The sequence below is a fragment of the Aristolochia californica genome, unplaced genomic scaffold (genome assembly GCF_029961685.1).
Source record: "Aristolochia californica isolate CCGP_79_NKW_82.1479 unplaced genomic scaffold, dmAriCali1.0.hap1 SCAF_14, whole genome shotgun sequence".
NCBI lineage: Eukaryota > Viridiplantae > Streptophyta > Magnoliopsida > Piperales > Aristolochiaceae > Aristolochia > Aristolochia californica.
In genome coordinates this window covers 26,142,439-26,166,955 of record NW_027181815.1, presented here as the reverse complement: position 1 = coordinate 26,166,955, position 24,517 = coordinate 26,142,439, and the positions used below count along the sequence as shown (strand labels likewise).

Sequence of the window (24,517 nt, the reverse complement as noted above, 5' to 3'; positions counted from 1 at the left end):
GGAGCGATATCATACGGCTTAGAGTGATTTTACTCTCACTTATCTTATGTCAGTTGGACCTCATGGAAGAAAGCACCAACGTGAGGGGGAGTGTTGGAAGATATGGAGGACTGCCATTTTATACGAGAAAATCCTATACATCATTTGCAGCAAGTTGGGATTTCATGATGTTCTCTCACCCCTAGCTTGAAGGGGAGTGTTGAAATATGGGCCCAAGTCCACATGACCAAGGAAGGCCCACATATTCAAGAGTGTTGAAAGATGAGCTCAAGCCCATAAGGCCAAGGAAGGCCCACATATCCAAGAGTGTTGGAAGATGGGCCCAAGCCCATAAGATATGGGGCCCACCATGATAACGTGAGGTAGCACAAGAAGTCTAACAGAACTAGAATTATTATGGAAGCAGGTCTCATAGAGGAGTTTCAGTTTAAAGGAGTTTTAGTCATGTTAGTCTTCTATTTATATTGGATTATTTAATTATGCTAGGACTTATCTTTGGATTATTTAATTATACTAGGACTTATCTGTAAGTGTTACATTTTGGGTGTAATTGGGACAAAAGTAGTTTAATTGTAATTGGACTCTACTCATTTCCTCTATTATAAATAGAGGTTCATGTATTCAGATTATAATAAAAGTCAATGAAGTATCTCTATTTTCCATAAATTCAACACATGGGAATAATATGGTGTATTGTGACAGTCATAGTGTTATTCATTTAGCAAATAATCATGTTTATCATGCCAGAACAAAGCATATACAAGTGTGTTACCACTTCATTAGATCGCCTCTTGAAGATGGAGTATTAGCACTTTAAAAGATTCAAGGGAGTCTCAAAATCCGGTTGACATGTTGACAAAGATTGTTACAATTAAGCAACTGAAATTGTGTGACTTCTCTCTGTGGATTAAGAAGTTTTTTTCTGCTTTAGAGGAGATATTGATGATGGATTAGTCTCCAAGTGGGAAATTATTAAGTTGTGGACCTTAATCAACGCCCTATGCTGATTCAGTAAGTGGGTCATCACTGGTTGTCCAAATTTTTTCCTTTATATTTGGAAATGTCGTTGTTAAGGTTTTTATCACCCGAAGTATTATCATTGGAGCATCACCAGTTGCGGTTGGGAGAAGTTACAAAAAAACCACCTGTAAGTTGTGTGTGATTTCTCTTATAAACTATTTCATCTTCATAGTGGATAACTGCAGCGACGGAAAATAGGACGCAATCTCACATTGAGGCGAACATGTATAAATCTTGTGTTATTTTTTCCATTTTTGTTTTTCATTTCTTTTGTGATTATTATTATTGATCTCATTAGTTTGGAATTAGGGTGTCTAATTCCTAACAGACTCCATTAAGGCATGTTTGGAACCCACATAAAAGAAAAGAAAAGAAAATAAAAGGGGAGAGAAAGTTATTTCCAGTTGTTTGTAGGAGAGAATCATTGAGAGAAAAGAAAATAATAGAGAAAATCATTTTTTCTCTTAGTTAATAAATTTTCTCTCACCAAATGATGGAATTTGGGGATAAAAAAAAAGAAATAGAAACTTGAGAGAAAATCTTAATCATCAAAATTTAAAAATATTGCTAATTTTCTTTTCTTTTTTTAATTTTCACATGTATCCAAACAAAAGAAACTATATTTCTCTTCTATTTTCTTTGTCATTTTTCATACACATCCAAACAAAAGAAAAGAAACATCTATTATTTTCTTTTCTTTTCTTTTCTTTTCTTTTCTTTTCTCTTTCCTTTTCTTTTCTCTCCACTTTCTGTATTCCAAACATAGCCTTAGTTACATATCTTCTTTCGTATGGATCAAGAATTGTGATATATCCTCTTTTATCAATAGATAGAAAAAGGATATTTCCACCCATTATTGATAGATGCCTCTCTATCAATTCATTCTCTTTCGATCTACTAGAACATATCAGGCCATCTACCAATAGATTTGAAAATAGCACATTCATCTCGCTTTTCATTCATTCCACCACACCAAGAAGATGGTGAAACAGCTAAAAGTGCTCACTTCTAACCCTCGATTTATTATTCAAGAATAAATTGGAAAGCCAATAGAAAGATTCATTTTAACCTCCTCTAGTGCACCCCTAAGTAGTAAGAGGGGCACTTTTTGAAACGTCGTTGTAGTGGTAAGAACTTCAAGCCACATACTTCATTGGTTAAGAGAGTCCTAAGGTTTGTGTACAAGGCCACCACTTGCCCAAAGTTGCAATAGGTGCTTAGGAGCTTGCCCTATTAGCCCTATTTTGTAGAGGCACTTTATGGGTTGGTTGCATCTATAGTTGCCTATACGTCTCCCTCCCTAGAATTGATCTCTATGCAAAAGATATTTATCCCTCTATAGCAAACTTGTTTGGAAAGCATTTGTGGTTCTAATTGAGAAAACTAAACATCCCTTTGTGCTTGAGCAACCTAGTTGAGTTGTGATAAATTCCTTTATTGGTCTACTCTCTTATAGCCAATGTGGTATTATAAGCCCCTGTTTGGGTATTGTTGTAATCAGTTTTAGTAACCACTAGATTATTCTAAAGTATCTTTGTGGCCATTTAAAGTAATTTGGCCTTTGTGACCTTCATGATGTACATCTTGTTTGACCTTCCACTAAATAGATTCAACTCCAAAGTGAAAATATTTTTAGAGTAGATTAGCAAACTAAGTTTAGATTGTGAACTACTATAAATCCTGGTTTTTTGTATAGATTGTCTCATATGAAATCATTTTTAGAACCTATTCTCCCCTCCCTAAGGGTGGCATCAACCCAAACCGGCTCGTAAACTGTTCGAGTTTGATTCGAACTCAAACTTGAAACAAGGGTTGTTAAGTATAACAAACCAAACTTGAGATTTTTCAAACTCATTTTGTATATAACAAACCAAACTTGACATTTTTCAAACTCATTTTGATACCTCGTCAATCGACTTGTTAACATAGATTTTTTATGAAAATATCTTTTACTCTAATTACTCTGGTTATTTCCTTCTTTAGCTGATTGATAATTGCTCTTATTTACCTCAAACCTCAAAGATGATCGATCGATAAATCCTCTTGGGTTCCTCAACATTTAATGTTATTCTTTGTCAATGAAATAAACAATGTTAACGAAAATGTTTGCTTTTTCTTTTAGATCAATTAAATAAGTTATTATACATCAGTATGCTCCATTACTAAATTCATCATGATATTATCTTTATTTATTTTTATAAATTTTTTATTTTGTAGTTTTAAATGTAGATTGAAGCTCGAACTCATCTCGAGCTCAACTAGGTTGAAATTTTTAGGCTCGAACTCGATTCCAAATTTAGGTTTGAGGCTGAAATCGATTTCGAAGTATTCAGATCAAGCCAAACTCGAACATATGCAGGTTCGACTCGATGATACCCCTATCCCCCCCATACCATCCAAGACTTAACATCATCATCTAACATACAAAATAGACACTTAATATACAAACAAGGGGCAAATGCCAACAAGTTAAACAATAAACTTGACTCAAAGTAGCTAGGGTTTCTCTCATACCAGAGATTGGTGAAGAAAAACGCCTTACATGCTACAAAGCAACCAAGGGCTTTCCATACCCCAACTTGTGGGTCTAATGAAAAGGTCAATACCTCATAGTTTTATAAAAGACATCGAAGATTTACAACAAAAAAAAAAAAAAATCCAAGGCCATTTTGGAAACTAAAACTTTCACCAAGACTATAAAAATGACACGAAATCTCTTTCATTACCTCAACTCCAAACAAAGTATAATTTAACAAAGCTATTAAAAGAAAGTCAAAACCATTTTTTTATACTCCATATCCTTTTACAGATTGTTTTACTCGGTTATAAAATCGACCCAAAATGTCATCATAATTCAAAAAAATAAAAAAACATTGATTCAGGAGAAGAAACTACGCCCGATCTGGTAATTTCCACAACAATAAAAGGATCTCCCACCCTTGCAACTATTGTACAACAATGGGGAGGGTGGAGGATCCCTCTCCCATCAACCAATCAAACAGAGGGGTGGTAGCCTAAGATATTGAACTAGGGTATTGTTTGTGTTGTTCATAGGAAAACAAAATGAGTGAAAAAATATTCTCTTTGAACAATTTTCTATAGAAAATTATTCTATTGGAAAAAAATACTCTTTGATTAATTTATTTTGCATTTGTATCACCATAGAAAACAATGGAACAATTAGTTTTTCATCCACTCAAACGCAAAAAAAAAAAAAAATTGGCCAAATGGAATAATTCTGATTTGTACTTTCTCCAAGTAGTTTTCTATTGGCATAAACACACCTAAACACTACTTCCACATGTAATCACGTCTACAATTTCCTTTTTTTCAGGGAAAGCAGAAACTAAAGTTTGTAAAAAACAATACAGAACCAAAGATATAATTTTAACAACAATTTATGAACATAATGCAACACTAGCAAGATGATCCCGTCTCCCCTTGATAAAGTTCTGATGAAAAACATCAAACTCACCAGATAGGATAACATCCCTTATCAAACGGAAGAAACCCAGATAATGGTATGTGTTATGACTGCAAAATACAAGAGCTACTTATAAGAACTGATGAGAAACATGATAAATGGGAAGCCATGAAATAACCTGTATTCTTTTTAGGTAAATGGACTCACATTTCTAGAAGAATCTGTGCCAACATCTCATGAACATTAAGGAGGTGATTTATGTAAGCTCGAGTGTGATTTTGGCATGTATAGCATTTACAGCCATCAACTATAGGTGATGTGTCTTTCCTGCATAGCAGATAAAGTCTTGTTAAAACTAAATAAAATAAGAAATTCATCCACAATTTCCTCCTTTCTCTGTCAATTGCAGTTTAATAGATCCACAGAGTGCTCTCTGATGGAGGGGAACCAGACTAAATGATTGGAAGACTTTCTGAATCTCCATAGAAATGGAGAAATGGTAGTATTATACATCTATAGTTGCCACTCTATTATGAGGCCTAGTGGATGAACATGGACCTCTAAGAATGTGAGCATCTTGAACATCAAATGACAAAGACGAGAGCAACATTTAATGTTATTTCTTTATGATATCCTCATATAGAAAGCCAGTGCCTAACAGATATCAAAAGAAGGATATTACTGCTGACAAGATAACAATACCACCACTCACCTGTAAACTGTTGCACGCAGATTTATCTTTGCATTGTCACTACCAATATCACACAGCTGAGGATCATAAAGATTTTTTTCATTTTGATGGAGGGGAAAAGTAAGTGCAAAGCCCCCAAGTGTAAGATGGTAAATGTATCTGAAAATATATGTATAGGTGAAATCATGATTAGGTAAGAAAAAAGTATTCAAATTCAAAAGCTGAAAGTGATAGAAGGGGCTTTAGGTAACATACGTAGAGTCAAAGAGATCAATCCCCGCAGCCACACCCTGTAAGATCTCCTCTGTAGAAGGAAAGAGCAATAAAGTATTGTTTTACAAAAGGCAATTATAGATCATATTTCAAACTATTTTATCACAAAAGAAAAAGACTTTGCAGGTAAGGACTACTTGGGGGCAATATATAAATAAAATGGAAATTGGTTTTGTCCAAAATGTTAAGCAACATTTTAAAACCCAAATGGCCGTTGACATGGTGAAGTGACTATATTGGGTTCTAACAGTTGGAACACCTGAAATGCAAACTCCTTTCTCTCATTTAAATAAGAACATTGACTAGTTTGGTTCACCTGATTCACCACTTAAAGTGTATAGAACATGTTTGTGACGTTCACAAAAATGAGCAGATGAAACCCATATAACTCATTCTATCAAGCACTGTTTCTGACTGCAAAATTGGATGTGAGCCTTCTGGAACTCATAACAGAGTTAAGATGCCTTAATATACAGATTCCTGGCACTTGTTTAACATCTGGTGCAGCAAGGTTAATAGATCGGGTCCACAACCCTGTCAAACTAGTGCAACCAACAATACTGCACCATGGTCTGAAGCACTAACGGAACAAATTGCATAACTTTTAGATGCCAGGAATATCTCTCGTGTCAAAATAATATTATAGACAGATCCAAGTACAGCTGAATGATGATGTTAAGGCAGACTAACTAGTTGAATTGAGTTCAACCAAACCTCTTCTCCTTTGTCAGTTATAAACTCTCCAGACCTAGAGAGACTTAAAATTTGGATGACCCATCCAGTTTTTTTGGTTCATAGAACCACTGAACCAGCCAGGTCAAGCTGAACCGGCTTTTGAAAAATAGGGGGAATGGTAGGACAAACTAAATCATTAAAGGTTTATAAAATGAGAAGGTAGAAAAGGAAAGAGGAAGACTGAAAAAAACAGCAACTTACTTTTTTTTTAAAGTCACTTTTGTGGTAAGTACAATGGTTTAGTGCTTTCTATCAAAGGAAAGTCAACAAGTTTCTAATTTTTATTAGTTTTCTAGTTTATTAATAAATCCCGATTAGGAGAGTTTTATTTAGGAAAGTGTTTGTTTTTTAGTTTCCTTTATTAGTAGTCAATTTAGGAAACTCATTAAGTGTTCATTGTTGGTAGTTTCTATTTAAGTTAATTGCAGGAATTCTTTTCCAGCAAGTGGTTTTCAATTTAGTAACCCACAATTCAAAATATTGGAAATCCCTAACGTACACTTGATCTCCTCCCTATCCCAAATATTGGAAACCACACAGCAAAGTAGAAAACATGATTGTAGATATAATTACACTTTAAAAACAGGTGTGGGCAAACATTTAAACGAGCTATGCTAAATTCAAGGTGGAAGCTGATAAACACAGAAGGAGGTTACTTTTGATGTCGGTGATGAAAGTTGGGTCTATCTTTCAAAAAACGGGTACCCTACTGGTGAATATCACACACTAAAGCCAAAGAAGATAGGTCCAAGTGAAGTTCTACAAAAGATTAATAACAATGCCTAGAAGGTACAATTGCCTCTTGAGTTAAACATCAGTGATACATTGAATCACAAGCATCTAACATCTTATTGCAGTGAATATGAAGCTGAATCTGAGAACTCGAGGTCGAGTTTTTTCAAAGAGGGGGTGAATGATGTAGTACATAACTCTAATGTGAAGAAATTACTGAAAAAATGTAAGGACAAACTAAGTCATCCTAAACTATTGAAGGCATATAAAGAAAGAAAGAAAAAGAGAGAGAGAGAGAGAGAGAGAGAGAGAGAGAGACTGAAAAGACAACAAACAAACTTTTTTGGAAAGTCACTTTTTTGAAAGTACTATAGTTTAATACTTTTTTGAAAAGGAAAGTAAGTTTCTACTTATTTTATTTTCCTAGTTTATTAATAGGTGCCAATTAGGAGAGTTTTATTTAAGAAAGTGTTTGGTTAGTAGCTTTCTTTGTTAGTAGTCAATTTAAGAAATTCCTTAAGAGTGTTTATTGTTGGTAGTTTTTTATTTAAGTTAATTGCTGAAATTCTTTTCCAACAAGTGGTTTTCAATTTATTAAGTCAGAAATCAATTGTAATTTGGAAGCCTAGTCTTGGGAAAATTCTAAGTGATGTGGCCCATTTTGGCAAGATCATGCTAGTTTTAGTGTCTATAAATGGAAAGATATGCTGTAAATTTCATCAGTTTTTAAGATCAATACAATTTTTTTCTTTTGGATGTTGGAGTACCATTGGTTTCTCTTTCTTTTTATGAGAATAAATTCTTAGCTGATTTTTATCTTGTGCTAGCTACTGCTAGTTACAAAATAGCACCTGAAAATTCAAGTCTTTCTTTAAAACTTGAAACCAGGAATTTCCTAAAGTTGATAAAGTAGTGGTTAGGTATCTCATATTCCAACCATGCCTATCAACTATATTTCATCAGTTTTGCGGTGTTACCACTCCCCATCATTCTCGCTTATAGGGACGGAGCCCCACCCTCTACCATGTGCCTCTTTATTTACTCTATTTTTAAAGAGGAAAGGGCAAGGAGAGGGTGTCATCAACCTGCATTCAGAATTAGAGAAGTAAGCATGTAAAACGGAGGGGGAGAATAGAGCCTCCTCCCGTCCGTGTCTCTCTGTTAATTAAAAGAGAAGGATTAAGGGTCTGGACACACTTCCTCCACATGATTAGGCTCTAGCTATGCCTCCCACAAGACCTAAGTGCTGTTAGTCAAATGGCCCTCAGGACAAAATTTCCAGGGCAGGGGAAGACCCTTTTCTCAACATGTCTAGCGGATATCCATTGGGGGCTGTGGAAAGAACGAAATAACCGGCACTTCAACTACAAATTTGCCAGTATGGAGGAAGTGTCCAGCAGCATTAATGGCAAAGTCTCTACTTGGATCCACCTAGAAAGGATGATTGCCTGAGAGAAGTCCCTCTTCGTGATAACTGGCATGCCATAGCTCAAATGTCCGCCCCTTCCAGTCGTGCTGTCTTAGAAGATTGGAAGCTTACCACACCCACCCACCCCCCCCCCCCCCCCTAAGGATGGAAGGGGTGGCTCGGCCCTATCCTCCCCTCCTTGCTGCATGTAGGCAAGGGGCCCCATGCCCAGCCATGCACACACACACAATCCCCCACCACCCCTGAATTCTGTATTTTATGCAATTAATTCCTACTTATGCGCACACTGACAGTTTTTTTCCAGTTGAACCTCTTCAATTTGGTACAGAACAAAAAAGGCCAGCACCAAAACAAACTATTTCGGAGAGATACTTCATTGGGTCAATGATACTATACTAGGTCAATGTCAGCTAAAAATATCATTGCTTCACAAGACTTCTTCAGGAACAACTTCAATAACAGCCCATCACTGTTCCCAGACAGGTAGGCAGGAGACAGAATGAACTTGAAGAGATACATTATAAGACAGTCTCTATGTGTCCTGAACAAAGATAAAACCAACAGCCACAGATGGTTCATCGGACACCCTTGAATATTTAATAATGTGCATGATATGCACTAAGTAAAAATGTGGCAGTGTAGCACAGGCCCAAGGGGACTTGAAACACTACCTTAAGGGGACCTAATTTCTAACTATTGCATATAACAATAACTATGAGGATTCCCAAGTCATAAAATGGCAAACAACTACAGTGAACTTAAGTGGTTAATCAGGTCAGGATGATAAAGGAAGAATCATTCACATTTAACAAGATTTACAAAAGAAAAAGTCCATTTTCATTAACAAGTAAAGCCAAGATTACTGTCCAACAAAACAAAGTAAAAAGAAATATCCACATGCATCTAAGCTACAGCAAAGTTACCTGGAAGTCCAAGCCCACAAATCTGACGCAGTCTTCCATCAGGTAAATTATCCTGAATGGTCACTTAATGAACTTAGCATGCTATTTTTTTATATGCACAAAGACAGATGAGACTGAATCTAGAAAAGTAATTTTAAAATGAAAATTAACAACTCAAGTAGAAGGTGAATTTTGTGACCAAGGAAACAATGAAAAGCTTGGTATGTTCATCCTTGCATTATTACCAGCCTCTTGGCAAAGAACAGCAAGGATGCCTTACGCACTTGGTTTCCATCTGAACAAGCTGAACAAGATCGGTGCATACCGTAACAGCATTAAGAAGAGCATCCCGTTCATCCATATCCTCTCCAAGACCAAATCCTCCAATCCAGTAACCTAAAAAAATCTTGTAAATACCATAAAAAAAATTCAGGTATATAAAAAGCAAGACATTACACAGAATTTGCTAACAACTAACAGGGAACTAAACCTGTTATTCTAGAAGGTCATATTTTTGCAATTCAGTAACTATTTAAGGCAAATTAGAAGGCCATCAGAATCTTCTCAATAAGACATATGACATGGGATCAGTGATTTTCAAATTCTGTACCATTTACTGGCCAAGTTTCTTAAGAAACCCTAACATGGACACAAGTTTTCTATGTAATAGGACTCATTTTTAAGTGGGATTTATAACACGTAAACATATTAATACCATAAATAGAGACATTCTTCTCTGTTAGATTTGTACAAGATCAACTCCACTCACAAAACACAGAAGACCTCTTGAGGCTATCTGACTAACTGGCTATTCTTTTTTTTTTCTTTTTATGAATGTTGATTACCCATGCACACATACCCCTTTATCCCCTTGAGAGACTTGAACTCAAGACCTCACACTAGAAAGCCCCTATATGACCATAGACTAACTGACAATTGACTAATAAAAATAACACACAAACAGCAGTTCTGTTTCCTCCCATATAGAACCAAAAGTAGACCTTGCTGAACTTGAAGTTGACTACCCAGAATTATAAAAACCCACTTGGCCTTATTCACTATGAGACTTATGCAAAATTTTACACACTAAAAAAAATAAATAGAGGTATGGAGTTAGGGTACCAGTAAAACGCAAACCAAGACATGTAAGTAAATACATTGTCAGGAGAAAACAGATGCTTGGTCATTCTATTACTGTTTCTGTACTCTCAAAGTTATCATTAAGATTATAGATTTGAACTAAAGATAAGATGAATAGAGAGTTCATCTGCAGATAATATGCATTATAATTGTTTATTTATAGTAATGTAATACTCTCAACTATTAGGTATCAGCAGAGGATGGAACCTGAAACTTTTCGTTTTGTTACTTCTTCAGCACAACGACCCCGTTCCTTCAAACTGGCCCCACCAACAACAGCGCCTAAGACAGTTTCTCCACCTGTCTAAATTTGAAAAGTCAAACAATATGTTTAGCACTAAATTTAAAAGAGTATGCAAATCAAGATATTTAATGATTCAGCTACTTAATGGTTTGGATTAATATTCTAGCCAGAGTTTCTAGTATCCAATCAACTCTTACTAACCGGATCTAAAGCAATACATTCATCCAGCCAACGTATCGTCCGATCAACAGAAGTTCTGTTCCTTTTCTCTGAAACCCAAGCAGGAACCTCATCAGCCACACTAGCCCACAGGTTTGGCTTTAAGGATGAAATCATTTCCATGTAAAAAGCAGGTTTGATCTGAGGAAGAAAATAAGAAAGATTGGAAAGTCAAAGTGTCAACAATTTTTTAACAAATAAAACGGTGTGAGATACTACCAGCGTACGACCAGAAGGTGTCTCAAGAGAAGCTCCATGTTTATTAGTGCTTTCAAACTCTGGAAGACATACAATAGAATCTCTTGGCACAGCCACAAAACCATGCTCATGCAGATCAACCATGTGATGCAAACCTCCAATCTTTGAGATAGTTCCAGGTGAAGGGCAATCCAAGCTGAAAAGACATTTAAACAATCAGGCCATCAGTACCAGAAGGTTCCACATTACGCAAAAAAACTTTCATGATGGTCAAAAGCAACTTAATCATTAGCAGATAAGAGTGTTAGAGTTTGTGTATATGTCTGACAAAAGAGTACAAAGGAACTTTTTGTGAGTACTTTCTAGTCTATATCAGTTCTAAAACTGAAACTTTGGTCTTGTTTAGTGATTATTCGAAGAGTTTGCATGTCCTTTTTACAACTACAAGACATAGAAATCCAGGAAACTTGATCAAATTTGAACTTCCTTCAACCACTCAGAGGGCAACATTAAACAATGCAATGTCCATCCTTATGATGAGCATAAATCACCTTTTACTGGAAACATGGTATTCTAGATTCACGCTTTATATGACAGAAAAAATGAATCAGCCATTCTTTTCTGAAGATACTATTTCAAGAAGAGGCTATTTCAAGTGAAATAGATTATGTCTACACCCGTCAACTCATTTCGCCCACTATATAGCTAAAGGCAACCCTAACATGGACGGACTGTCACGAACATCAGTTAGTCCAGCATCCACCAGAAGACATATGGTCTATCCGATTAAAAAAGTATCCTGTTGTCATGGCTGACAATCGTCTCCGCCAAGTGTATCCAAATATTCGACTGTGTTATGCTACTAATGATAGAAAATTTTCCTCACAAATGCAAATGTGTCAAAAAGTTAATTCAATCGAGTAATTTAGGCTCATCAATGTGTATGTACCCTCAACTCTAAACTGACGAATCCGTCCATCTTACCAGCAAATCTACAAGCACAACTAATAGATCAAACACAGCGAGTTTAAAGTAGCTAAATGTAATATCCTCCAAGCAAAAAGTATTGAAGAATCAAGTACTGTTGATTATTGAATCAATTGTCCACGCCCTTCCTCACATATTCTTGACTATCATTAATGTCTATTATCAGAACGCAACCAAAAAGAGAAAAAGCGATGAAAGACCACAACTACTACTGTGGGTATAAGACTTAAGTAGCCAGGTGCAAATATTGTAAGAAATAGTTAAGAAAGAAATTGTGCAATAGACACCGCTACAAATGGAAAGGCGTCGACATACAAATGGAGAGGACTGCTTTGGAGGAGAAGTGAATCAGACGAAGCGAGAGAGGCAAGGAGATCCTTCGTAATGAAAGAGGGAAGTCCTTTTCTGGTGGCTAGAAGAAGAGCTGGAGTTTCGATTGGATTTGGACAGGTCGCCAAATGGAGAATTCCGGCGCGAGCCTTTCCGTTGCTGCAAGCTTTCACTACAAATTTCATGTTTTTAACCTCTTCCCTCGCAAATGTTCCTTTCTGCGGCATTCGAATTCGGAGAAAACAAACACGACACCGATGTTTTCGATCCGTTGGGACCTCGGGTACCGAGAGAGGGGCTCCTGCGAATCGCTGCACTTTGTAAGTGCAACGGGAAAGTGGGAGGGAAGAAAAGTACTTTCCCCGTTGAAAGTGAGAGGGAAAGTTAAGTAATTGTATTACCGTGTAATGGAAGTGCATTATAAAATACTTATTTATGTATAATGGAAAGTGTGGTGTAAAGTGTAAATAGATTATTTATTAAATAAAATATTTTAATATATATGACTTTCAGAAAATTAAATTAATATTAGTTAATAAATAAAATATATTAAATATAATAATTAAATAAATGTTTACTTTTATATTATTAAAATTGTAATCAAATTGTAATTTTTAATATTTAAATATTAAATATCGTACTACGTACTACACAAACATCGTAATAATAAAAATAAAAATAAAAAGAATACAAATATAACTCAATCAACTATTTAATATAAAAAAACAATTGTATATAAAAACAATACAACACAAAAAATATTTGTCAAATTAGGGTAGGGAAACAGGATAGATCTAGGTCCATATTTTAGCCTTTTTTTTTGTCAAATTAGAAGTTGGGGTTTAAGGTTAAAGGTTCGGGGTAGAGTTGAGTTCTTAAAAATATGGTTCAAGGTTAGGTTGAGTGTTTAGAAACTCCACTTGACCCAAACATTAAACAAAGCTAAAATTATTTTAAAAGGAATGAAAGAAAATAAAAAAAATTATTAGTTTTAATTATACTTTATAATTAAAAAATAAAATTGGGAAGTAATTAAGTATTAAGTATTGTATAATTAAAAAGTCCAAATTATGAATATAAAATCCAAAACAAAAAAACGAGATTATAAAAAAATAAAACAAAACATAAATAATAACAACGGTTATTTAAAAGGAAAAATTAATAATAGTAATTATGGCGTACGTTGCATTGAGTTACTATAGATCATCTTCCTCGCTCAGCGAACGGAACGGAGGTTGCAACGAATGGAATGGATAACAGAGGTTACAGAGATGGGAGAGAAGTTGTCGATGCAAGGGACGGTGAGAGGAAAAGAGTCGAGCGCCAGGGAGAGGTCGCAGAGGGGGCGACTGAAATCACCGAAGGTTGCGAGCGAGAGAGGAGCCAGAGGGGTTGCAAAGAGGGGAGAGAAGTCGTCGAAGGTCGTCGGTGCTAAGGACGGCGAGAGGAAGAGAGTCGAGCGCCGGAGACATGTCGCATAGAGGGCGATTGAAATCGCCGAAGGTCGAGAGCGAGCGAGAGAGAAATTTTTTTTTTTGCGAAACCCTCGTTCGACAAAGCCCTCCGACAGCTCGAGCCCGATGTAATTGAGGGAGGGAAAGTGAATTTAGAGCTCGACCCCTCTGAATTCACTTTCCCTCCCATTATGCCCAAAACGGGGGAAAGTGAAATACATTTGTAATTTACTTTCCCCCTGCACTTGCACTGGGCACTAACGGCTTTTAACATATTTTACCCAGCGTAAGTGAAATACATTTCACTTACGTTGGGCACTAACGGGCCCTCAGGTTCAACAAAAGGATGGGTCCTTCTACTTATGAAGTCTTGTTATAATGTTACTTTTTATGTTTAAAAGAGATATCTATGTTTTTTTTCTTATGAATGAGATATTTTACTTTAACAAAAGACATTTAGGCTCTTTGGATACTTATAGACTTAAATTTTTATCGTAGGAAAATTTAGAAATGTTTTTCCTAAGATATACATTTTCGAGAAATCTTTAATAATCATATAAAGTCCTTGTCGTGTTTTTTCGAGGAAATGCTAGAAATACATTTTCAGGTAGAAATATATCTTTAGAGATCATTAGTTCCCCATGTTTCTAGGCAACACATATCTGCATGAAAATCCTTACTTGGAAAATCGAGGCAAGATTTTCCAACTACAGTAGACCGAAAAATCATTAATTGGAAAAACGTCAGGTTCGACCTAATTTGAACGCTGCCAATAAATTGACATTGTCTTTCTTGTTTTCCTCCCATCAACTTTGCAATACCTAACTTGACATTGTTTTTGATAGGTCACTATGATCACTTAGTACTTGTGTTGAAGTGGAAGACACATATTATTATTTTTGCTAGTGTATGTGGATAACATTATCCTATCTAGCAATAATATATAAGGAATCGAAGATGTGAAACACCATCTACAGGTGCATTTTCAGACCAAGGATTTCGAGATGTTGAGGTATTTTCTCGAGTATTGAGGTGATTTGGAGTTAGTCTAGTGTTTTGTTGTCTTAGTGAAAGTATATGACAAATCTTCCGTAAGAAACTCATTTGTTGGGAGCAAAACCAACAAACACTCTGATGGACAATAGTCTTGCCTTGACGATAAGATTCAACATCATAAATATTGGTAGACAAGTAGTTTGTTACTATAACTTGGTGGGATATTTCCTTTATAGTTAGTGTGATTAGTCAATTTATAGAGTCAACTTGGGTTATTCATTGTGATGCAATTTGTAGCGTCTTCACGTGTTCAAACAAACACTAGAAAAGAAGTTATTATATAAGCCTCATAGGAACCTTGAGATTAAGGGTTTTTTATGCAAATTATGTTGGCCCCAAACTAGATAAACATTCTACTAGTGGTTTTTGCATATTAGTTGGAAGCAACTTGGTAACATAGAAGAGCAACAAGCGTATTGTAATGTCTAGATCTAGTGTCAAGGCATGACATAGGGTCATTACTAACACAACATGTCAACTTAGGTGTGTGAAGTCATTACTGTATTCTATTACAGTTTCGATGCATATGGAGTTTGCAATCAAATAACTATTTTTATTACAGGCAATTAAGTGTTCCATGAGAGAATGAAGCATATATAAGTAGATTGCCCTTTTATCATAGATGTTGTGTTAAATGGGAAGATTTTTAATCCATATGTTAAGTCATCTTTAACTACTTGGTTGATATATTTTACAAAAGCCTTAAATAAAATGGAGTTTGTTTTCTTATGTAACAAGTTGGGGTTGTTTGATACGTCTAACCCAACTTAAAGGGGAGTGTTGGCGTGAATTATTTTTAATATGGAATGTGGGTATTTGTGTAATTTTTTGTACCATGTAATGTGAGATTAATAAAAAAAATCTAAGATGAATATCAATCACAAACGGATGGATATGAAATTACGATTTAAGTTCATTTAGTTTAGATTTGAGTACTACCTTAATTACCGGTGCATCTAATGTATGTCGAATGAATTTTGCCTCATTTTTTTATATGACAATATCCACTTAGATTATCTAATTTGGAATGTTCTAAACATAGTGAACAACCAAGGAACTAGGACATTTAGTATGATTCCACTAGCCTCATGAGATACCTGAATTAGGGACGTACCGTCATGTATATATCGGCATGAGACGTAACAAGGTGGAATCATAAGATTAAGGGTCTGTTTAGAACCCGATGAAAACTAAACTAAAAAAAATAAGAATTTGACCATTATTATTCCAATAACAAGCTCTACCATGTTTTCCACAGCGGGGTCCTAACCATGCTTAAGAATGGAATCCACCATCACTTCTTTTCGATTATCAAGCCTCACCCTCCTTCAACAAACATTTATCATGAGATGACAGCATCTATGTTTTCTCTAAAGATTTTCAAACTCCTACCGACATGATCCATCTATTGAATTAATCACCAAAACAGCTTAGAATATTAACTGGTATTACATGTTCTTGTTCACCAATTAGCTTATTTCTATAAACAAAAGACTTAGAAGATTTCCACACCAACGTTTGAATTCTGTCCCACTGTTGCAGCTCAACAAACCTTATTTATTGATTGATCTTCATAACGTAAACTATTGCTTTAACCTCCCTGTCTCCACAACCACTACCAGAAATTCCATTAAAAAAAAAGCTAGCAGGTCATGAATGTACACAGAGATCTACCAACCATTGTTATCTTCCCCACGAATCTCAGTAGCTCGGCTGTCATTCTCAATCATCTGATCTTGCTTTGCTTCATTTGAAAGAGTGCAACACATTGCCAAATCAATAACTGTCCCCTTCCCCTCCTTCCACCAAGTCGCCCTCTCTATTTCTCTAAGTCGCTCTCCCCTGTGAATTTCTTGATCAATTGAATCATGGGGTTTCCTCACCTGCACATGAGGTCCAAAACCCAGCACCCCTTCAATCTCAAGTTCCTCCTTGTTGTTGTCTTCGTCGGTTTCCTGCTTCTCTTCATCTTAAGATCTAGCCTCTCCTCGTCTCCCTCGCCAGTCACCAAACGGCCATTAACAAAAGCCATTGAAGGGGAGGAAGCGCAGGTAGGCAGCTCATGTCCTTCACCATCTTCGGCTACTTGCAACAAGATCCCAGCCCCCCTGGCTCAAGCTCTCATCCACTACACCACTTCCAAAGTCACTCCACAACAAACGTTCGACGAAATTTCCGTCACTTCCAAAGTCCTGGAACAGAAGTCTCCGTGCAACTTCCTGGTGTTCGGACTGGGCCGCGACAGCCTCATGTGGAGCTCACTCAACTACGGTGGCAGGACAGTGTTCCTGGAGGAAGACAAGGCCTGGATTGAGCAGATCACCTCTAAGTTCCCTTCCCTGGAAACATACCACGTTGAGTACAGCACGAAAGTGCGCGACGCCGAAGAGCTCATGCTGCGGGGAAGGGAGGAGGAGTGCAGGGCCGTGGGTAAGATAAGATACTCCAAGTGCCCATTGGCACTTAAAGGGGTCCCCGGCGAGCTCTATGATGTGGAGTGGGACTTGATAATGGTCGACGCACCGACGGGATACTTCAAGGACGCGCCGGGGAGGATGGGGGCGATATGGACGGCCGGCATGGTGGCGAGGAACAGGAAAGACGGAGAGACTGACGTGTTTGTTCATGATGTGGATAGGGAGGTGGAGGACAAGTTCTCCATGGAGTTGTGGTGTGAAGGGTACCTCAGGCGACATGAAGGCAGGCTGAGGCATTTCACAATTCCCAGTCATCGGGGCAGTTTGAGCAAGCCATTTTGTCCCTGAGAGATGGAGTTCGAAATCTTTCCCATTCTTACCCATTCAATTTGGTTTATATTGGACAAGATCCATTCCATCATTTTGGAGTCATTTGTATTGATAAGATTTGTTGGTGTAGAGTGACTTTCATCTATTTGATCTATTTGTAATTGGTTTTAGTCTTAAATCCTGTAAATAAGACTCATTCATGTATGTCCTGAATGAAGGTAGGGTTGTAAATGTTATATTAATGAAAGAGAATAAATTGTTTCATATATCATTCTATTTATATACGATATTATCGGTATATTAAATAAGTCGTTCCACTCGTCATTTGTTTACCTATTTATACTCCGATGGTAGAACGGGTAATCAGGTAACAACAAGAATAATAAAGGAAAATCCACAATAAGCATAAAAGATCGGTTTTTATTTTTACAGAAGTATAAGAATAATACCATTCTAATGTATAACAAACTCCTCAAAGGTCTCTTAAGAATCGCTTAAAAAAAAGAATAAAAATTTGACCATTATTATTCCAAAAAATAGTTAGAGAAAATGAGATAATGATCAAATTTTCCTTTTCACTAACAATTTTTTAGAATAATAATGATCAAATTCTTCTTTTTCATTTCGTTTATTTTCTTTTCCATGAGGTTCTAAATAAACCCTAAATGATCTGTTAAATGGATCCATTTGTAATTTACAACAAAAACACCCTTATCCTTCACCTAATTCATTTGACTGTTATTGCCATGGACTGGAGTATGCTCCAGCTATTGGGTCACCCAATTCATTGGACTTTTCCTTAGAAAACTGGGTTTCCTACAAAGAAACATAAGATTAATACAAATGAAAGTTGAAAAAGGAGTACTTCAGCTCATAAAATTTTCACAACCAGAAAATCATGTAGTACTCAGTAGGAAACTCAATCAGTTTTTTCTTTTTTTTTTCTTAGGAATAGGGTAGAGGGGAAGGCTGAAAAAAGGGACAGATACAAAAAATTAAACAACTAAGCATCACCAGATTTCTCTTTGAGAAAATATCAAACAGCTGCTAGGTACTATGACAGAAATGAAAAATAAAAAACAATGAAGGATAGGAAAAGGAAAGAAGAAATAGAGCAGGAAGATTTGGAGAGAAGAAATGGAAGCAGATCAAGAAGATCATCAATAAAAGAAGGCGATAACAGAGATTGATAGAAAGTTGTGCAAGAAAGGAACCCAACTAAAAAAGGGAATCAGAGGTGAAGCAAAACCAGAAAAAACATCAAACAAGGAGAGAGAGAGAGAGGTGAAAGTGATTTAGTAGGAAATATGAGAACAAGAAAGAAAGGATAAGAATAACCATCGCCCTTTTTTGGCAAGAAAGAAGGAGAAAAAAATGGAGAATAGATGATGGAAAGAAATGGTTCCAATAGAGAAAAATAAAAGAGAAAATTGAAGGATCTCATCCCACCTCTTGTGAAATCAATTGCCTTTCAAAGGTACTAGTCATAGCACCTTCTTCATCTTATCTCCCATTGTTGTTTGCTTGGAAGAAAAAAAAAATGGAAAACTTTTAAAAAAAATTGCAATCTTTCCGATCAAGCAATGACACAAAAATTTCCTAGCATGCAGTATATTGATGTCAGAATGGCCATATGGGAGGCCAAGATCGAGTCTGTTTAGCATTTTCCGCTGAAGATCAAAGGCTTGGACATGTTAGGATTTGACCATGTTAATAAACACATTAAGTAGAGGAACAACACTTTGAACTCTGTTGCTCCAACCTTAAGTTTCTTCGTTGCACCTCACTAAGATCACCCAAAAAGGCTACAATACCAACACCTTTACATGCCATGCCCACCAATATCCAATACAATATTTCTATCACGGTTACAGAAGTTTTAGTAAAAAGCAACAAATGTTTCCTGAGAAGAAATAACGCCAGCATAATGAATTCCAGTGCACTGGATTCAAGTCTCAAATATATTAGCTAGATTCCCAAGCACAAATCAAGGAATGCAAATGCCTCAAAATCAAATAAAAAATGAGAAGATAGTATGGAAACAAAACAGGCCTAGCAAGAAACGAATAGGAGAAACAGAGGGAGGAAGATATATAAATATAAATATATTTTAAGGTACAAGGATCAAACCGAAAGGTACAGATAAAATTGCTTTGATAACTCAAGAAGAAGACGTGATTTCCAAAGAATTATTTACAATAACCTCCATTAAGCTGCAGTAAGCTCAGTGCTCTTCATGGCCCAGCTCAACCAAGGATTCATTTGTTGTGTCCCTCTCTTTGGCAAGCACAAGCACCAAGGTTTTGCACAGATCACCTCTTTGTGGGGAGGTCAGTTCAGCATTGTGAAGGCAGAAGACCTCAACTCTCTAGGCCGGAACAAGTGAAAAGACAGCCTGTACGCATCTGCAAAAATCGACTTCGCTTGGTGCATAATCAGTTTTCACCATAGATCGTTACGTTAACTACAAATCCAACTGCATCCAGTTTCCTTCCTAACACCCATATCTTTCATCATCCTCCATGTGTAAGCCTTGTAATCTAGCTTTCCCACTGAGGCATAGATGTTAGAGAGAAGAACATAACCAGCTGACTCTTTGGGGTTCCACTGAAGTATCCTTTCTCCAGCTTCCTCTCCAAAAGCCAGGTTTCCGTTCTCCCTGCAAGCTCTGAGAACAGTTCGCCAAATCATTGAAGGTGGTTCAAAGGGCATCTTTAGTATGAAATCCTTTGCTTCTCTAAGTTTTCCAGCACGACATAAGACATCAACCACGCAAGTGTAGTGCTCTTCATTTGGGACAATATTATGGTCTCTGTACATGGAACTCAAAAGATCCAAAGCTTCAGATATGAGACCAGCATGGCTACAAGCTGACAGGACCCCAACAAAGGTAACTGCATTTGGTTTGAATCCACTAAATTTCATTTCGGCGAAGATACTCAGTGCTTCTGCTCCAAACCCATGACAGGCATACCCGCAAATCATGGAGTTCCATGTAATCATGTCTTTATGCATGGTACTTCTGAAGATTTTCGATGCACCCCTAATATTGCCACACTTGGCATACATGGTTATTAATGAATTGGATACAGGAACTTCACATTCAAATCCTCGTCTGATAACTTGGGCATGGAATTGGGACCCAATGAACATGTCTGCTAACATTGCACATGACTTGCAAATGCTCAAGAAGGTCATTTGGTTTGGCTTAATGCCCCTGCTGTTCATTGATAAATAAAATTTCAAGGAGCTCTCTACAAACCCATTTTGAACACATCCTGAAACCATCGCATTCCATGAGATAGCATCAACAATGTGGATGTCTTCAAAAATAAGTGATGCCTTCTCCATCAATCCACAGTTGGAGTACATGGAAAGTAGAGAATTCATCAGAGCTGTATCAAAATCCATACCTGACTTATAAATATGACCATGGATCTGCTCGCCAATAGCTAACCTTTCCACACAGTCACACAAATCTATCATTACAGTATATGAGTACTCGTTAGCCACTATACCCTCCAGTTTCATTTCATGCCAAACTCTAATTGCTTTGTTAATAAATCCATACCGTGTGTATCCCATAATCATCACATTCCAGGAAAACAGATCTGGTTTTTCAATTTCTCTAAAAATTCTCTCCATTTCCTTGACTTCTCCACACTGAGAGTACAACTCAAGGAGAGAGTTACCTAGCAGGAAAAGCCTCTCAAAACCATTTTTGACAATGCAGCCATGTACTTGTACTCCAAAATCAAGATGCAGTAATTTTGCACAGCTAGAAATAATACTTAAAAACATTCTTTCATCAACATTTATGAAACCCTCCAATTGGCTCTCACGTAGGAGCTTAACCGATTCGGCATAGAAGCCTTCATCTCTATACAACCCAAGCAGTAGATTGTAGGATACAATATCTTTCTTTTCCGTCGATCTAAATACTGTCTGTGAAATGCTTAAACTCCTACACCTACAATACATGGTCAGTATGATATTATAGGCTCTTTGATCTAGTGTTTCTAAAAACTTGAGTATCATTGCATGAGCCATCTTTGCAGTCTCAATAACAGTAACACTTGAACAACAAGAAAGAAAACTTGAAAAGGTGGATGTATTCATCCGCAATCCTTCCCACAAAAAACTTGCAATATATCTAACACCACAATCACCAAGGCTGTTAAATGCATAACTACCAATCATGGAGTTCCATGTGACAATATCTTTCTCCTCCAAACATTCAAACAAATGCTCGGAATCATCCAATTTATAGTATCTTGCGTACATAGTTATAAGAGCATTTGCAATAGATATACCCGATTCAAAGCCAGCCTTGATAATGTACCCATGAATTTGGATCCCATGATCAACTAATTCCAGATTTCCACAGAGTTTTATCAAACTAGAAAGCGCAAAGTCACTGAACGTGATTCCCAGCAGATGTGCATTTCTAAATAGTTCAAACGCTTGATCAGATGCACCTTCTTGGAGATATGCTCTTGACAAGATCTCACAAGAGGTTTCATCAAAATTATTCATTTCGCCAAATACTTTAACTGCTTCCTTTGTACTACCGCCCCCAACATAAGCCGTGAGAAGTGAGTTCCCCACTCGGCAATCAGTAGAAAGACCAAGTTTCAAGCTTTGTCCATGGATTAGCTGACAACTTGTGAAACTGCCCTCCTCTTTAGAGGCAACCAAAGCCGTGGTGAAGGTTGACTGAGTAGGAAAAATTCCCGACCTTTTCATTAGACGTAGAAAAGAAAAACCCTTGTAAAAGAATCCTTGTCGGACAAATCCGGATATCATCGTGTTCCAAGATACGACATCTCTGTTGCGCATTTCGTTGAACACTTGGAGCGCACTAGAAATTCCTCCACAAACAAAGTACGCATGGAGAAGCATGTTGACTTTGAATAAGTTCGATTCGAGATCAGTCCGTAGAATGATGGAGTGAGCCATTTGACAGACCCGTATAGATTGAGAAGCTGCTGCATTCCGCAACATTGGCATGATAAAACAAGAAGGGATGACCTGGTTAGACATCGATTTAGAACCTGAATCCACGGAGAGTGAGAAAGAACAGCCTCTCGTCTTAGATATTCCATTAATAAAAGAACTTCCTCGAAGGATTTTCTTCGCAAGTTTCAGAGAGATTAGTCCCAGTTTTTTAAGATCTTCAACAACAGACTGTTACCAACACGGCTGTCTTACCCTACTATCTACACTCCCTACTCTCTTCGGCCAGCCAAACACCAAACTGTAGTTCAGCTAAATAACTCACTTACTTGTCCTGACATCGGACGAAAATGGAGTAGCTCGGCAGTAGGGGAGAAAGGTACAGAGAGAGAATTGCGAAGGAAAATTTACCGATTATTTGATTAAATAATGCCAAAATTAAGATTTTTGAACAACGACGAAACCCATTACTTACGAGGAGTTAGTCAACTCCGAGATAATCTTGAATCACTTGACGCCCTTCAACACTTGAAATCGTTAGTGGAGCACAAATGACATTTTATCTGGATCCAGGGGATGAAGCGGTCCTTTATCTTTACAGTTTAAAATCTTTCGTCTCAAAGAAGGCCATATTTGATCTTATGATCTTCTTTGAGATGAAAGACGCACGATGCTCCCTTTGCCCCTCTCTCTCCTCACACCCTCCTCTCTCACGTGTCCTCATTTTCCTTTTTTTCTTCTTCTCTCCCGCATTCCCTCTCTCGTCTCCCTGCGCCCCCAACGTCGTTGTTGCCTCTCTTCCCTCGGATTCTCATCTCCGGCCTCCGTCTCTGCTCCCTCTTGTCTCCGGCCTCCGTCTCTGCTCCCTCTTGTCTCCGGCCTCCTTCTCTCGGACTCGCCCTCTCTCTCGCACCCCCTCTCTTGTCTCCGTGCCTCCCTCTCTTCTCTTGGACTCGCTCTCCATTTTTCTCTCTCACTTCTCTCTCTCTCTCTTATCCCTCTCGACCTCCCTTTCTTCTCTCTCTTCTCCCTTTCGACATCTCACTCCCTTCTCTCTTTCGCTATTCTCTTTTTCCCCAAAATACCTTCCGATTTCTTGTGATTTCTCCTATTTCGATTTCAATTTTATTTGATTTTGACATTTGGACTTCAATTTTTTAATTTCTACTTCGATTAGGCATCAATTTCCCCATTCAGCATCGATTTCACCCTTCGGCTTCGATTTTCCCCAAATTTCAAAAGGTATGACTAAACCCTATTTTTTCATTAAATTAGTGTTTAATTTGATTTAATTTTATTATCAGTGCCTAATTGGGGGTTATTTGTGCATAATTGTGGGATTTAGGGTTACGGTTTAGGGTCTAAATTCTTGATTCGTGTTAGGGATTATTTATAGGGTTTGGTACTCGGTATTTAAGGGTCATGTAATTAGGGTTCAGGGTTTATGGTTAAGGATTTAGGGTATTTTAGGGATTAGGGTTTTTAAGGTTTAGGAGGTTTAGGGTTTTTAAGGTTTTGGGGGTTTTGTGTTTTTAAGCTCTAGGGTGTTTAGGGTTTAGGGCTTTTAAGGTTTTGGGGTTATATGTTTTTAAGCTCTAGGATTTTTGGGTTTAGGGTTTAGGGCTTCTAAGGTTTAGGGGGTCTAGGGTTTAGGGTATTATGTTATGGGATTAGTGTTTAGGGTTTAGAGTTTAGTAGGTGATGGGGTTTGACTTTAGGGTTTGATGGTTTATGGTTTAGGTTTTATTAGGGGTTTTTTAGTCCAATTCAAACAAGGTTGAGTCGCCTACACTGGCGTCCATTAGCCAACGAAACCCGACCGCCATTACTGACGAGGTATAGTTCGTAGTGACTGCGAAGTTATATTGGGCTCTTTACCGCAGGTGTTCAGTGAATTTGGACTTGATGTGTGTGTTTTCTCATTGTTTAGTGCATATGCAATAGTGAAAATAGTTTAATTAATTTTGAAATGTTTGAGAA

General features: G+C 37.1%; 3 protein-coding genes across 3 annotated transcripts; 1 reads left to right on the top strand and 2 right to left on the bottom strand.

Moving 5' to 3' along the window:
- Nucleotides 1-4,264: 4,264 nt before the first annotated feature.
- Nucleotides 4,265-12,671, bottom strand: LOC137950627 (uncharacterized). Its single transcript, XM_068797195.1, has 10 exons — nt 12,310-12,671; nt 11,029-11,203; nt 10,792-10,950; nt 10,554-10,650; nt 9,532-9,602; nt 9,228-9,279; nt 5,391-5,439; nt 5,157-5,294; nt 4,652-4,771; nt 4,265-4,554 (listed from the first exon to the last, which is right to left on the bottom strand). Exons 1-10 carry the CDS (start codon nt 12,549-12,551, stop codon nt 4,419-4,421), a joined length of 1,239 nt encoding a protein of 412 aa, XP_068653296.1. The 5' UTR covers nt 12,552-12,671; the 3' UTR covers nt 4,265-4,418.
- A 3,959-nt stretch (nt 12,672-16,630) lies between these two features.
- Nucleotides 16,631-17,839, top strand: LOC137950051 (glucuronoxylan 4-O-methyltransferase 1-like). The gene has a single exon (XM_068796403.1). The coding sequence runs from the start codon at nt 16,703-16,705 to the stop codon at nt 17,597-17,599; it is 897 nt and encodes a 298-aa protein (XP_068652504.1). The 5' UTR covers nt 16,631-16,702; the 3' UTR covers nt 17,600-17,839.
- A 2,202-nt stretch (nt 17,840-20,041) lies between these two features.
- LOC137949467 (pentatricopeptide repeat-containing protein At4g13650-like) lies at nt 20,042-22,878 on the bottom strand. The gene is made up of 2 exons (XM_068795515.1): nt 22,867-22,878; nt 20,042-22,768 (listed from the first exon to the last, which is right to left on the bottom strand). Exons 1-2 carry the CDS (start codon nt 22,876-22,878, stop codon nt 20,042-20,044), a joined length of 2,739 nt encoding a protein of 912 aa, XP_068651616.1.
- Between the last annotated feature and the right edge of the window lie 1,639 nt (nt 22,879-24,517).

Bases quoted from the DNA above. Each gene is read 5' to 3' on its own strand.
- LOC137950627 (XM_068797195.1), bottom strand. From the start codon at position 12,551: ATGCCGCAGAAAGGAACATTTGCGAGGGAAGAGGTTAAAAACATGAAA. The intron at 5,440-9,227 runs GTAACTTTGCTG...TTCCTTCTACAG, and splicing joins TTGTGGGCTTGGACTTCCAG to AGGAGATCTTACAGGGTGTG. The intron at 5,295-5,390 runs GTATGTTACCTA...ATATATTTTCAG, and splicing joins ATTGATCTCTTTGACTCTAC to ATACATTTACCATCTTACAC.
- LOC137950051 (XM_068796403.1), top strand. From the start codon at position 16,703: ATGGGGTTTCCTCACCTGCACATGAGGTCCAAAACCCAGCACCCCTTC.